This window comes from Corythoichthys intestinalis, chromosome 15, assembly GCF_030265065.1.
Source record: "Corythoichthys intestinalis isolate RoL2023-P3 chromosome 15, ASM3026506v1, whole genome shotgun sequence".
Lineage (NCBI taxonomy): Eukaryota > Metazoa > Chordata > Actinopteri > Syngnathiformes > Syngnathidae > Corythoichthys > Corythoichthys intestinalis.
Window position 1 is genome coordinate 31663311 of NC_080409.1, and position 14677 is coordinate 31677987.

Genomic DNA, 14677 nt, shown 5'->3' on the forward strand with positions numbered 1-14677 from the left:
GTTTAACTCGAACTTGCCATGTCCTCAGCCTCCATCGTCTTCATCATCTGGACCACTAAAGTCTTCAAATTGGTGGACTGCCAGAAGGTCTGTAGTGTTTATTTCTGGAACGATATTAGTTTCTCATTGTATGATAATTATGATTGCCTAGAACAGAAAAAAACATATATACTAGTCCTTCTGAAAAAAAAAATATAATATTGTGATAAATTACCGTATTGGCCCGAATATAAGACGGCCCTGATTATAACACGACCCCCTCTTTTTCAAGACTCAAGTTTGAAAAAAGACTTTTTGAACACCAAATTATTTTTTGAACAGAAAATAATTACAGTACATCTGAAACAAATGATTATAACAATATATTTGAGAGAAAAAGCATGTTATTTTGCCTCATTCAAATCTTGATATCTGAACATTTAAATATGTAAACTAAAGTGCAACCACATTCGTAAATGAATGGCTTCTGGTTTTTGAAATGTAAACAAACCAATCTATTGTGACAAAATTGCAATAACTGCATTAACCATCAAAGTGAAGTCTAGCTGTAACTGTAGTCTTGAAACAAATCTGAATAAAGGAAAACATTGCAATAAAATACTGCAACGTGGTTAAACTTGAGAGTAGCTGAGATCTGTCATGCCACAACATCGCTTCAATGATATCTGGCGCCATCTAGCGTCATGAATGGGTATAATGTCGAGACCGCGAATATAAGACGACCCCCACTTTTTCAGTCTTATTTCAATGCAAAAAACACCGTCTTATATTCAGGCCAATACGGTACTAGTATATGTATTAAGGGTGTCAACAATAATCGATGCGGCGATGCATCCCGATGCGGGGCAGGGACGATTCGATTCGATGCGGGCAACACGCTGAATCGATTCAGCGCATTTTAAAATATATATGTACGTTCAAAAATCTTCCCTGCGCAATTCCGGTGATACAATGGATTTGGTTTCCCCATTTGTATTGTTATTCTCATGTTTACCTGTAGAGAGAGCTACTTTACATTCAAAGCAAGCCCGTAGAGGTTAGATCGGGCCTAAAAAATTCCAGCCCAACCCGACATGGCCCGCTGGTATTGAAGCCTGACAGGCCAGATCAATTAACTATAGATTTGCATGCCCGAGCCGAGTGATGCGGGAAAAAAAACGCAGCAGCAGCAACAATTTATTTTCATTTCTTCAAGTTTTCTTACTGTTTAAATAGTCTACATATTTTTATAAGAGTTATAAAAGCATTTACACAACGAAATAACGCTGGGAAAGTTTAATATACAAAAACACGGTTTTGCAGACACACAGAGGAGAAGATTCGAAAGGATCACATTTGCCTTTGTGTGCATAAATAAAAGTGTCTTTCCTAACAAATTCTCAGTTGTCAGACAAAAAACGCAAGTTTACTCAATATTTAAATAGTCTACATATTTTTAAGAGATTTATAAAAGCATTTACTCAACAAAATAACGCTGGGAAAGTTTAATATTTTTTAAAAAAACACAGTTTTACAGACACACAGAGAAGATTCAAAAGGATCACATTTGCCTTTGTGTGCATAAATAAAAAGTGTCTTTCGTAACGAATTCTCAGTTGGCAGGAAAAAAACGCAAGTTTACTCAATATTTAAATAGTCTACATATTTTTATGAGAATTATAAAAGCATTCACACAACGAAATAACGGGAGGAGAAGAAGAAAAAGAGCGCTGCGCCACAGCCCTCTGCGCATTTTTTATTTTTTAATATAATTTATTAGTCCGGCGCGGCGGCCCGACCCGACCCACCGAAACGTGAATGCTTAACATTTCGGGTCGGGTCGGGTTCGGGCACAAGATCTAACCTCTATGCAGGGGGGACGAGGAACCCAAATCCGCTTCCTCACCGGAGTAACGTCACAGACAAGCGCAGTTGTAATCGAGAGAGCGGAGAGATAGGACATAACATAACAATGGCTGAAACGGAGAAAGAGGGAGCCAGAAATATTATAGATATAAGATAAGCTAGGCCTACATTTTACTTTTTTTCTACATTGCAATTTAGTTGATGTTTTGTTTGCAACTGAACTGATCCCTGGATTGATATTGCGATAAAGATGCTGCTGCACTACAATATTTTCTTTGTCGTTTTCTTTAATATTTACTTGAATATTTTTATTGCTGGGTCGTTGTGACTAAAATACAGTGACTGTTATTACTGATTTTGCACAGGAGTTTGCACTGTGTAAAAGGCTGCTACTGTGTGTAAAAAAAAAAAAAAAAAAAAAAAAAAAAAAAAAAAAAAAAAAAAAAAAAAAGAGAGAAAGCCTTGGTCTCATTCAAAGCACTAATTAAAAGCTGTGATCTGATTTTTTAAAAAATATATATGAAAGTATACTATTTTCATTTGACTTCAACCAGGAGTGACACAAGAGCCAATAAAAAGTTGTTTAATGTCTGTCCGCTTGTGTTGGCTCATGATTCATGAAAAATATGCTTTGCTTTAGAATTTTAATGCATCCCAGGCTTTAATACATCGCAATGCATTGCCGAATCGAACCGAATCGAATCGTGACCCTCTGAAACGAATCGAATCGAATCGTGGCCTTCCGAATCGTAATAGAATCGAATCGTGAAGGCAGTGTCGATGCACACCTCTAATATGTATATTTTAATCAATGATTTTTAAGCACTTCAAATGTAATAATTCTGATAAGTTTTAAACATGTTACTGTCCCACCGAATTATTTTTAAACAACAATAAAGCAGAAAAATGATTGGCTTTATTAAATGATTCATTGAGTGAGTCCACTCAAATCCGCTCAAGCTGCTCACTTAAACACAATGAGTTGCCACAGCAACTGTTTAACAAGTTGAACGATGATTGAAGCATGCAGCACTTTGAAGTTTGCTTCTCTGGTAATATCAAACATTAAACGCATGTCAATCATCGGTAACTTTAAGAAGCAACTCCAGTGAGTGCAGTGCTTGACCAACAAAGAGCAGGGAGTTGGAGGGAGAGTGAGACTATACGATCGGCTCAGGACAGCTCATCTGTATATATATATATATATATATATATATATTTTTTTTTTTTTTAATTGTAAAAAAATCTGCGATGGACTGAGGGCGTGAAATTTAAAGCACGAAGTAGCGAGGGATCACTGTACGGAATTTTTCAGGTTATAATTTTTTAATGTATCAGAAACCAAGAACAAAGATTATAGGTTGAATTAGTAATAGTAAAATGGAGAACAAGCTAAATAGGCATCTGTTAGCATTAGTGCTGCAACAATTAATTGATTAACTGGAGTAATTTGGTTAGAAAAAAGCTTCAAATGAAATTTTGCTGCTTTGAGTATTCATTGGATTAAAGTGGCAATGTAATTGTTTTGAAAGTATTTGCATTTATTTTTATTGATTTGGGTGGATACACTGCCCTCTAGTGGTAACAGTGAATATGACAACTCATTTAACATGGCTGAATCTATTTTCTCCCTGTTAAGACCAACATAAGTTAAGATTTTGTTTGAGCTTCGTAATTTAGTTTACAGGTATATTTAACCGTTTTTGTTGGAATATGTATTTGAACGATTTGCATTGTTGAAAAAAAAAAAAAGCATTTAATAGAATTTTAGCAAGCGGACTTTTGCTATGTAAGTTAGCCAATTGTTCTTTTGTTGTACTTAGCTCTAGTACTAAGTAATTAGTAATAACTAGTAGCTCAGGTATTTTAATTTTTCAAGTTCCTAATCCGATTACTCTATTATTAAAATTTACTAGTTCATAGATTAATCGGCTACTAAAATAATCGGTTGCTGCAGCCCTAGTCAGCATACTGTATTACCAGTTTTTCTTTAACAACTATGCAGTCGCTGTCATAGTGGAAAAAAACCCATATTTAAGTCGCACTTGAGTAAAAGTCACAGGCCCGCCCAAATTGTTTTAAAAAAGTGTACTGTAGTCCAGAAAATACCGTAAATTTGGGACATTTTTTGTTCACGTAATTGTTAACCTACTGGTTGCCATTGACGGCTGTAGTCCAATCCCTTTTGACCCCCTCATGTTTCGTTTATTTTTTTGTGGTTTAGCATCTTTTTGGGTGGGTATACTGCCTTCCCCGTTTCCCGACCGCAGATATACTCATTTATATCAAAGACAACTTTTTAAAAGCCCCGTATACCTTCTAACCGCTTATGTCCACATGCTTATGTGTGCCCTTCTAGAGCTGGCGGGACTTATGGGTGGACGACGCCTTCTGGCGGCTGCTCTTCTCCACGATCCTGCTGGTCATCATGGTGCTACTGCGCCCCTCAGCCAACAATCAAAGGTCCCTGCCAGTCGGCGCCGTTCGTGACGGTCGGACCGACGCTTACCGTCCCATTTCGATTTGCCCCGCAGGTTTTCCCACTCGCCACTAATCGATGATGAAGACGAAGATGAGGCCAAAGAGCCCATGTTGAACGAAGCCTTTGGTAAGGTCATCGTGGTCGAGACGCGATGCAAGTTGAGGTTGGTATAGGTGGTCTGCGGTGACATACAGAATTGAACCCTTTCATAGACAGTGGTCGTGTAAGTGGACAGCTATTCGAAAGTAGACACTTAAGACCTTTAACCTTTTTATAAGGCAAGTGACTATTCTTGGTAATTTATCATTAGGGTCATGAGTAGAGGTGGGAATCTTTGGGCACCTAACGATTCATTAAGATTACGATTCAGAGGCTGCGATTCGATTATAAATCGATTATTGATGCACCACAATAATTTTTCTGTACACTAGTTCCAAAATTGTTCAAAAATCCTCTCAGGCTAAACAAACTACTATTTCAGTATCAAGTTAACCTTTAAAAACAGTAAATAAAATACTCAAGTCCCCATTGTGTATCGGCAGCTTTAAACTACATTCAATTAATTTAATGTTGTGAATCAAATTGCTCCCGTTATTCCCTAATTTCCCTTAGATAGATTCAAGTCGAGATTTTACCGATTTTTTTTTTTTTTTTTTTTAAAGAAAAAGTAATTAGGTTCGCTACAACAGAGCCTTCTAGAGAAGTCTACTGCTTTAAGATGAAGCCTGTTTACTAACGCGGGAAATTCTGTCATTTCACATCTAGTTCTTAGTATATGATCCAACACAGCCGTCGTCTGTCATATCACATCTAGTTCTAGATATATGTGATATCTACCATAGTCGTATGTTGCTGTATGTTTGTAGCAACTAGCAACCGGGCGCTGTTTGTAGCAGCTAACGGCTGCAGTCAGGTATTATTGTTGTTTGTTTTTTTTATCTAGCGGCATGGGTTGAACATGATATTTACTCTCGGTCCGTTCCTCATTGCGTCCTGAAGACCGCGCTGACTGTGTTTTATTTCCGCTTTCCCTGGTATAATTCAATAATCGGAATTTGGATGTTTGTGAATCGTTCTCGAATCTTCCACGGCCGAATCGCGAATAATCTAAGAATTGGAAATTTCGCAGGCCTCTAGTCATGAGCCTTTTTGGACGTTTATAAAAATTGTCTCTTTCGCGTAAAGGAAAAAAATCTAAGCAAAGATAGGCGGAGTCGACTTTCTCTTTTTCCAGGTTTTTTAATTCTTTTAAATAGGGCTGTCAAACGATTAAAATGTTTAATCGGGTTAATCACAGTTTAAAAAGTAATTAATTGTAATCAATCGCAATTCAAATCATCTATAAAATATGCCATATTTTTCTGTAAATTGTTGTTGGAATGGAAAGATAAGACACAAGACGGATATATACATTCAACATACTGTACAAAAGTACTGTATTTGTTTATTATAACAATAAATCAAAGATGGCATTAACAATATTAACATTCTGTTAAAGCGTTTCATGGATAGAAAGACTTGTAGTTCTTAAAAGATAAATGTTAGTACAAGTTATAGAAATTTTATATTAAAACCCCTCTTAATGTTTTCGTTTTAATAAAGTTTGTAAAATTTTCATTCAAAAAATAAACTAGTAGCTCGCAATTGTTGATGTGAATAATAATTGTTGTGCTGAAACCCTTAAAAGCAGTCGCACCCAAGTGCCAGCAGAGGGCGGCAAAACACCTAAAAACACGAGTAACAAGTGGAAATGACACTTTGCTGTCATTTTAAATCTGTTTGAGCGGGGCATGTGTTTCTTTCTCTCTCTCTCTCTCTCTCTCTCTCTCTCTCTCTCTCTCTTAGAACTCAATTAGTTACATTATTATTATATTGCTATGTGTAATTGCTATTTATTATTTACTAAGGATTTAGCGTAGATTTTTGGCCTGTGGAACAAATGAATCCATTTATAATGTATTGTTATGGGAATATCCCGCTCACCATATGACCATTTCGACATAGAAGCAAGGTCTTGGAACGAATGAAATTCATATGTAGAGGTAGCGCTGTAATTACAGTGGCTTGTTAATTTTTTAACGGTGTTTTAAAGACGCCACATGATTGATCACGCCAGCGTGATCATAGGACTGAGAAGGTTAAAAACAAATTAATCAAATTGCTGTACTTCTCGGATTATAAATCAGTTCTTTTTTTAGCGGCTCGGTAATATCTCACTGCATTTTTATCTCCCGATTGTTTAAAAGAGGGGATGAAGATGAGAGGATCCAAACCGGACGCCAACGGTTCCCAGAAGCTTTTGAGTAAAGAGGTATTGTCATAGCTTATCTTTCATAAAGCTGTACACTGGCGTTCAACAAGTTTGTTTTGTGGTTGCGCTTTTAACACTAGGATGAAGACCTAAAATGGGTGGAGGAAAACATTCCCACAATGGTTGCAGATGTGTAAGTCGCCCGTCATTTATTATTATTAGGGCTGCAGCAATCGAATATTTTTTTTTTTTTAGGTAAAGACCAATAATAAATATAGATGAAAAAACAAGACATTTCATCTAATATTGAACCATTTTCAGTCAATCAATGACTTTATTTTCGATGTACATTGTTGAAAACAGCCAACACTTGCGTCTCAAATGTGACTTAAAAAAAAAAAAGACTAATTCACTGCTTTCACTCCAAAAACCTTTCGATCTTATAAAAAAAAAATTAGGGCTGTCAAACGATTAAAATTTTTAATCGAGTTAATTACAGCTTAAAAATTAATTAATCGTAATTAATCGCAATTAATCGCAATTCAAACCATCTATAAAATATGCCATTTTTTCTGTAAATTATATATATATTCTGTAAGATAAATTGTTGGAATGGAAAGATAAGACACAAGATGGATATATACATTCAACATACGGTACATAAGGACTGTAGGGGGCATTTCACTCTACTGTCATTTAAATCTGTCTATGCTGTCCTCACTCCGAAGCGTCTACTTTTTCCAAAGCTAGACAGCTAGTGAACGACGCCTTAATAATCAGACCTCTTCCTTTTTCATCTGATTTATTAACAAAATGGCCTCAAACCTTTGTCCTCTTTAGACCGTAGTGAAACTACAAAAAAAAAGTTCACAAGCATTGCATTAGCAACAACGTTAGCTTAGCACGCTATACAGGTTCACTAAACATAAACAAAAAGCGTCTCATACAAAAAATATAACATTTCGCTTACTAACATAATATGTACATTCTTTACAACAACAATACTTACGGACAAATCTTGTCCAAGGATCATATAAGCACAACATTACAACGTAGGCGTCAGCCCGAGACGTCGTGCAGCCATATTGAACTGGTAAGAAAGCAATAAGCCATGTCACAAAGCGACCACAAGAGTTCGCTGTTAGACAGCACAAAAAACCTTGCTGTAAAACTTACCAAAAGGCAGAATACTGTCTGAGCGGGACATGTGCGTTAATTGCGTCAAATATTTTAACGTGATTAATTTAAAAAATTAATTAACGCCCGTTAACGCGATAATTTTGACAGCCCTAAAAAAAAATATATATATATATATATTTCTTACCTAAAAATGTAATTACGCTTGATAACACACATCACTTAAAAGTTGGGTGTTTTTCCCACGTGTTTCAATTGAATTTCCACTTGTGTCAAGCTATAAGTTCTAGTTAAGTTTTAAGTTATTCTAAACTGTAAGTCATGATAGGATTTTGAGTTTTTGCAGTGTTCAAAATAAATGTGCTGTATTGGAGCACATTTGGCACCAGTGCTACTTGGTGTTTTATCCAGCAATGACTACTGAGCTCAAATTGACAGTTAGCATTATTAAGTTTTTATTTTACACCCTAATCACTCTACAGCGCTGTTTTCACAGATTAAATAAAGCCTGTATGTAAGAGTTAGCCACGCATTGACAGTAGTCATAATGAATAGAAACCTAGCCCTCCGCAGGGATAACGTTACGTTAGCGAGTGACAGTAACGTTAATCTTATTTATGAGCGCTGAGAAGTGTACTGCTTTAAGATGGCGGCTATTTTATTAACGCCGCCGAGTCGATCATTTCGCATCTAGTTCTACGTACATGTGATATCTATGACACGCATACAGACGCTACCTGCTACCACGTAGCAACATAGTAGTTTTTAGCAACGTCGGAGCTGTTTGTAACTACTGTCGGCTGAATTAAGGTATATTTTTTATTGCTTCTTACTCTACACACGTGACGTCAGCGCGTTGTCCCGCATTAAAAGTAGTCCGGGCAAAACGTGATGCTTAGAGCTAGCAAAATTAAACGATTTCTCGAGGTGAATAAAATTACTCGGATCAGTTTTTAAACTCGAGTTGCTCGAGTATTTGTTTCAGCTCTAATTATTATTAATAATATTATTATTACACACAACACCACTCTATTTTCATGTTCAATCATATTTTTTTTAATTCTTCACACAATAAACACTTGGTAACCAAAAATTTGAATATTTCCCTCCATTTAATTTAATGCTGCTTGTTCTTTTGGCAGAGCCCTACCAGCAATGCTAGACGAAGAGGAGGTAAAGCTCACATTGCCCCCAAACACACACACTGACGTCATTCACCCGCCGCTTTTTCTTTTTTTGCAGGAAATCCTAAAAACTAAAATGGAGCGATCCAAGATGGAGTGACCAACTTCCCAATCAGCTACTGTTTTCCCATACTTGAAGCATAACACTAAAATGAGAGGAGAATCTATTTAAAGAGGTTACCCAAAGAGAATGTAGCATAAAACTGAAAGCTCACCTGACATCCTCGATTATCTGCTTAACTCATTGGCTGCCATTGACTGCGATAGACGTCCAATCCATTTGAAGTGGGAGGGTGGCAGCGAATGAACGAACGTTCATTCGCTGCCACCCTCCCACTTCAAACGGATTGGATGTCTACTACAGTAGTGATAAACTACTTTAAATCCACGGCAGAAGGATTAAAACAGCCACATGATTGGACTTCTACCTTCGTCAATGGCGCTGATAGTTAAATTAGTTTCACTTTCTTTCTAAAGGTTATCCTGGTACGCAAATCCAGTACTGCACACATCCTTTTACTTGTTTAAAAATTTCCCACAGCAGCATGATTATCACATGTATCATCTAGGTTTTCTGTCCCTGTGCAATCTAATGAACCGTGGCTATCACAAGTGACTTAATTTATTTCCTTGTCTTGTTCAAATCGTTTATTATTCTCCAAAATCACATTTTTTGGGGGAATGTGAGCCTGCAATGTGTGACTTCAAACGGTAAACGTCCAGCAAATAAAGTTTTTATCGAAAGACGTAAAAAAAGAGCAGTGTTTGTTTCTGGGGTCTACATATATATTAGCGCAAATTCCACAAAATAGATGGATGATTGTCAAAATTAAATACAGTTGTGGTCAAAAGTTTACATACACTTGTGAAGAACATAATGTCATGGCTCTCTTGAGTTTCCAGTTATTTCTACAACTCTGATTTTTCTCTGATAGATTGGAACAGATACTTCTTTGTCACAAAAAAAATTCATGAAGTTTGGTTCTTTTATGACTTTATTATGGGTGAACAGAAAAAAGTGATCAAATCTGCTGGGTCAAAAATATACATAAAGCAGCGCTAATATTTGGTAACATGTCCCTTGGCCGTTTTCACTTCAATTAGGTGCTTTTGGTAGCCATCCACAAGCTTCTGGCAAGCTTCTGGTTGAATCTTTGACCACTCCTCTTGACAGAATTGGTGCAGTTCAGTTAAATTTGATGGCTTTCTGACACGGACTTGTTTCTTCAGCATTGTCCACAAGTTCTCAATGGGGTTTAAGTCAGGACTTTGGGAAGGCCATTCAAAAACCTTAATTCTAGCCTGATTTAGCCATTCCATTACCACTTTTGATGTGTGTTTGGGGTCATTGTCCTGTTGGAACACCCAACTGCGCCCAAGACCCAATCTTCGGGCTGATGACGTTAGGTTATCTTGAAGAATTTAAAGGTAATCCTCCTTCTTCATTATGCCATTTACTCTCTGTAAAGCACCAGTTCCATTGGTAGCAAAACAGCCCCACAGCATGCTACTACCACCACCGTGCTTGACGGTAGGCATGGTGTACTTGGGGTTAAAGGCCTCACCTTTTCTCTTCCAAACATATTGCTGGGCATTGTGGCCAAACAGCTGGATTTTTGTTTCGTCTGACCACAGAACTTTCCTCCAGAAGGTCTTATCTTTGTCCATGTGATCAGCAGCAAACTTCAGTCGAGCCTTAAGGTGCCGCTTTTGGAGCAAGGGCTTCCTTCTTGCACGGCAGCCTCTCAGTCCATGGAGATGCAAAACACACTTGACTGTGGACACTGACACCTGTGTTCCAGCAGCTTCTAATTCTTGGCAGATCTGCTTTTTGGTGATTCTCAGTTGAATCTTCACCCTCCTGACCAATTTTCTCTCAGCAGCAGGTGATAGCTTGCGTTTTCTTCCTGATCGTGGCAGTGACAAAACAGTGCCATGCACTTTATGCTTACAAACAATTGTTTGCACTGTTGCTCTGGGGACCTGCAGCTGCTTTGAAATGGCTCTAAGTGACTTTCCTGACTTGTTCAAGTCAATGATTTGCTTTTTCAGATCCATGTATGTATATTTTTGACCCAGCAGATTTGATCACTTTTTCTGTTAACCCATAATAAAGTCATAAAAGAACCAAACTTCATGAATGTTTTTTGTGACAAAGAGTGATTGGAACAGATACTTCTATCAGAGAAAAATCAGAGTTGTAGAAATAACTGGAAACTCAAGAGAGCCATTACATTATGTTCTTCACAAGTGTATGTAAACTTTTGACCACAACTGTAAATGTATCCATCCATCATCTTCCGCTTGCTCTGGGGTCGCGTCCCGGGGGCAGCAGGTTTAACAGGGAAGCCCTCTCCCCAGCCACTTCAACCAGCTCCTCCGGCAGGATCCCAAATTCCTAGGTCAGCTGAGAGAGTCTTTCCAGTGTGTCCTGGGTCGTCCCCGGGGCCTCCTGACGGTGGGACCAGGGGTCGCGTTAACCGAATATTTTCCATCGTTGACCGATTTTTTAAAACGGTGACGGAAAAAACTGAAGTCCATCCGTCATTTTGACCGGTTGCAATTCACACCCCAGACCACAGGGTGGCGAGTGGGCATATTAATTAGCTATTGTCTCTCTTGATGCATGACGTCGTTGGCCTTACTCTGAAAAAATGTCAAGGCAACTGAGTGTCCGAAGTTTCTTCAAAAAGCCCCAAAACGACGATGGTGTTGATAAGAGGTGAAAAAACAGGGACTGCACAGGCGGGCACGCAATGGCGTACCGCACGCAGGCTATTTTTAGACCGTGACGTCGCATCGTAAAGCGGAAGTAAAGCCGAAGTGGGACATTATAGACCCGCCCTCGCATAGACCCCACGTAAAAAGTGCTACTTTTCTCCGGTAATCTTTCAAAAACGAACATGGCGATCACGCATTGCTTTTTTGGAACTTGTAGAAACGACTCTAGACATTACGACCATGAAGGATGTTTTCTTCATACGTTCCCGGAAACCAAAAACTCGGGAGGAAAAAAATGTGAAAACCGAATCAACTTGCGCGGACTTTAACACCAGCTCGGCGAATCCATTCACGTTTCATATGCAGTAAACATTATGTTGGGTTGGCATGGTCTTTCAGAGGACAAAGAGGTAAGCCATTTTTATATTTTTACTTTATTTTTTTTAGCGTAACGTTGTGCCGTACTGCTTCTGTCTGACAATGAATGACCTGAAAAAACTACAATGGTATCTGACTGCCACTGTTACCGTTTCTGTTATATATATATATGAAACAACTTTAGTAAGGGGGAAGTGTAAATAAATTATAGGATTAAGATGTGTTATCAATGAAAATATTTGAAGTGTTCGTTGGCTGTCACTGAGTAGCATTTGCGACCGCTACACAAAGCTAACTAAATTACCCCCAAGAACGGTAAGAGACGTAGGACAACCAGAGGATATATAAGAAAGACAGGGATGATGGTAAAGGATAGCTTGTTGAAACCGGAGAATGTCATTGTCAGTCGCGTCGATTAAAAAAAAGCTAAAGCTATGCTTAGGTCGGCTCGTTTTTTTTCGTCTTTTTCAGCCTTCGACGCTAAAGCCATCTCTTTAACTGAACATTTTTATGTTCTTCCACATCTATGCCAGTCAATTTGGCACCAGGCACATCATTTTCGGAGAGAATTGGTAGGTTTAGCGCTGTAAACATCTCCTGCGTACACGATTTCCATTCATTTCCTATTAGGGACAAATGGTGGCTTGTCCTTGCATAGCAACCGTCGCTAATGCCATGAATATTAATGAGCGGAAGTGACGTGTTGCTTGCGGTACGCCATTCAAGTCCATGCGCACCAGGAGGAAAGTGTGAGACTACGTTCAGGCCACAGCAGGTGAACTGTTAATTTCATTGTTCCATATGCTACATATTGTAGGCTACCTACCTATTGGGGCCTCAGTGACGTTTCTTATTCTCGCTATATGATTATACAACTTTAACATTTGTTAATAATACGCTCTGTGTGTAGTATCATCAGTCGCTTTTCCTTTTTAAATTGGCACTAAGCGAACGCAAGAAGTAACAACGGGAACATTTTTAAACAGGCATATCACGGGAGAGCATTTCGACCCTTCGGCCAATCATATAGCGAGAGCGAGTGGATAGTGAGGGGACCGCGCGCGGCTCTTAAGTGTCATAGACACACAAGTACGGAAGGTGAATTATGCCAAACAAAGGGTCACCACAATGTCATTATCATCATTTTAAAAATTTAAGTGACGGGTAAAAATAGATTATGACCGGATTTTTATGACCCTGTCAGTCAAAATGACAGACAACGAAAAAGTCTAGCGCAACCTCTGGGTGGGACATGCCCGGAACACATCTCTGGGACGCGTCCAGGAGGCATCCAAACCAGATGCCCGATCCACCTCAGCTGGCTCCTCTCAACACGGAGTGACCAAGCTTCTTAAACAAGAACGGTTTAAATACGCTAGGTGACTCATGTGATCAACAGAGCAACACTGCTTTAGAGCTACCACAAGAAAACGCAATGCTTAAAAGTATGAGGGGTATACATGCAACAAGTATTTTTGAGGCAATGAAAAAGTAATAAAAAATTCAAAACAAAAATAGTGAGTACTCCCTGCTTTTGACCGATGTGTGCATGCGTGCGGATGCTTGCGCTACATCTCACCGCAAGGAATTGCAGAACACCGGTGGCAGAACACTGGGACGAAATGGCGCTTTTGAATGTCAAAGGTGCCGATCCCTCTTCTAGAATCCAGAACAACAAATTAAAATGTCTATAGAATCTGTCGAGCTAGCGTTTGAATAAGGAAATGTTTTGGAATTCTGTTAAGAGAAATTTTAATTTCCCCAAAGCCACAGGAAATTATTTCCCATGGACAAGTCAGTGAATCCTAACCGTAACAATTGAAACCCCATGACTTGCCCCATTTAAATGAATAAATGTTTGAATTAAAAAAAAAAAAAAAAGGGGGGGGGGGGGATAAATATGTCATCTTTAAAAATGGAAATTGAAATGAAAATAGATTTAATCAAATAAAATGGAAATATAAAAATAAAACCTGAAAAAATGGGAGTTTAATTTTAAAAACTTGTATATAAAAATTCAAATAAAATGTGAAATACATAAAAAGATGAAAAAAAATGTGGAGGGATCTTAAAACGTGTTTGCGTCTCTAAATCAACTAATACACTGAAAATTGCACTTTGTTCTGATGTTTGAGTAAAAAGATTTTTGCCAGCAGAAAAAAAATGCAGGTCTGAAAGGGTTAACACCATAAGCGGATTTTAAGGGGGTGCCATGCCCCCCCCGGTGGCCGAAAAGTGTCATTGCATGAAATTGACTTTCCTATATATATAAAATTTGTAAAGCAATAAAACTTCAACAAAAATGAAGGAAATGATCAAAAAAACATTTTTATAATGGGTCAAAATTATTTTTCAAACAGATTATGAGACTAGCACCTTAGCCGGTCATTTGCTTTGCATAGAATTTTCAACAAAAAAACAATTTGCGCAGGGCAATTTTTCAAATGATTTTTTTCTTTGATTGAAAATATTTTTTTTTGATTGAACTTTTTTGGGGATTGAATGGTTTAGATACAAATGTCCTACCCATAATATGGCCCAAACACAAAAAGGGTTGCTTCAATGAAAGAAAACTTTTTCAATGAAAAATTAAGTGTTCAAATGCAAAATTTTCAATCGCAAATATTTTTTCGCATTCGAAAATGTTTTCTATGATTGAAAATTTTCGTTTTTTGATTG

At 37.9% G+C, this 14677-nt stretch overlaps 1 protein-coding gene across 1 annotated transcript in view; it reads left to right on the forward strand.

Moving 5' to 3' along the window:
- Nucleotides 1-9171, forward strand: part of LOC130931559 (transmembrane protein 87A-like) — a 30871-nt gene extending 21700 nt beyond the window's left edge. The window contains exons 14-20 of the mRNA XM_057860469.1: nucleotides 29-87; nucleotides 4205-4308; nucleotides 4380-4453; nucleotides 6574-6638; nucleotides 6719-6771; nucleotides 8858-8888; nucleotides 8958-9171. Of these exons, the coding sequence (XP_057716452.1) occupies nucleotides 29-87; nucleotides 4205-4308; nucleotides 4380-4453; nucleotides 6574-6638; nucleotides 6719-6771; nucleotides 8858-8888; nucleotides 8958-8999 (428 nt within the window). The 3' untranslated portion in view covers nucleotides 9000-9171. The remainder of the gene's footprint in view (nucleotides 1-28; nucleotides 88-4204; nucleotides 4309-4379; nucleotides 4454-6573; nucleotides 6639-6718; nucleotides 6772-8857; nucleotides 8889-8957) is intronic.
- The last annotated feature ends 5506 nt before the right edge of the window (nucleotides 9172-14677 follow it).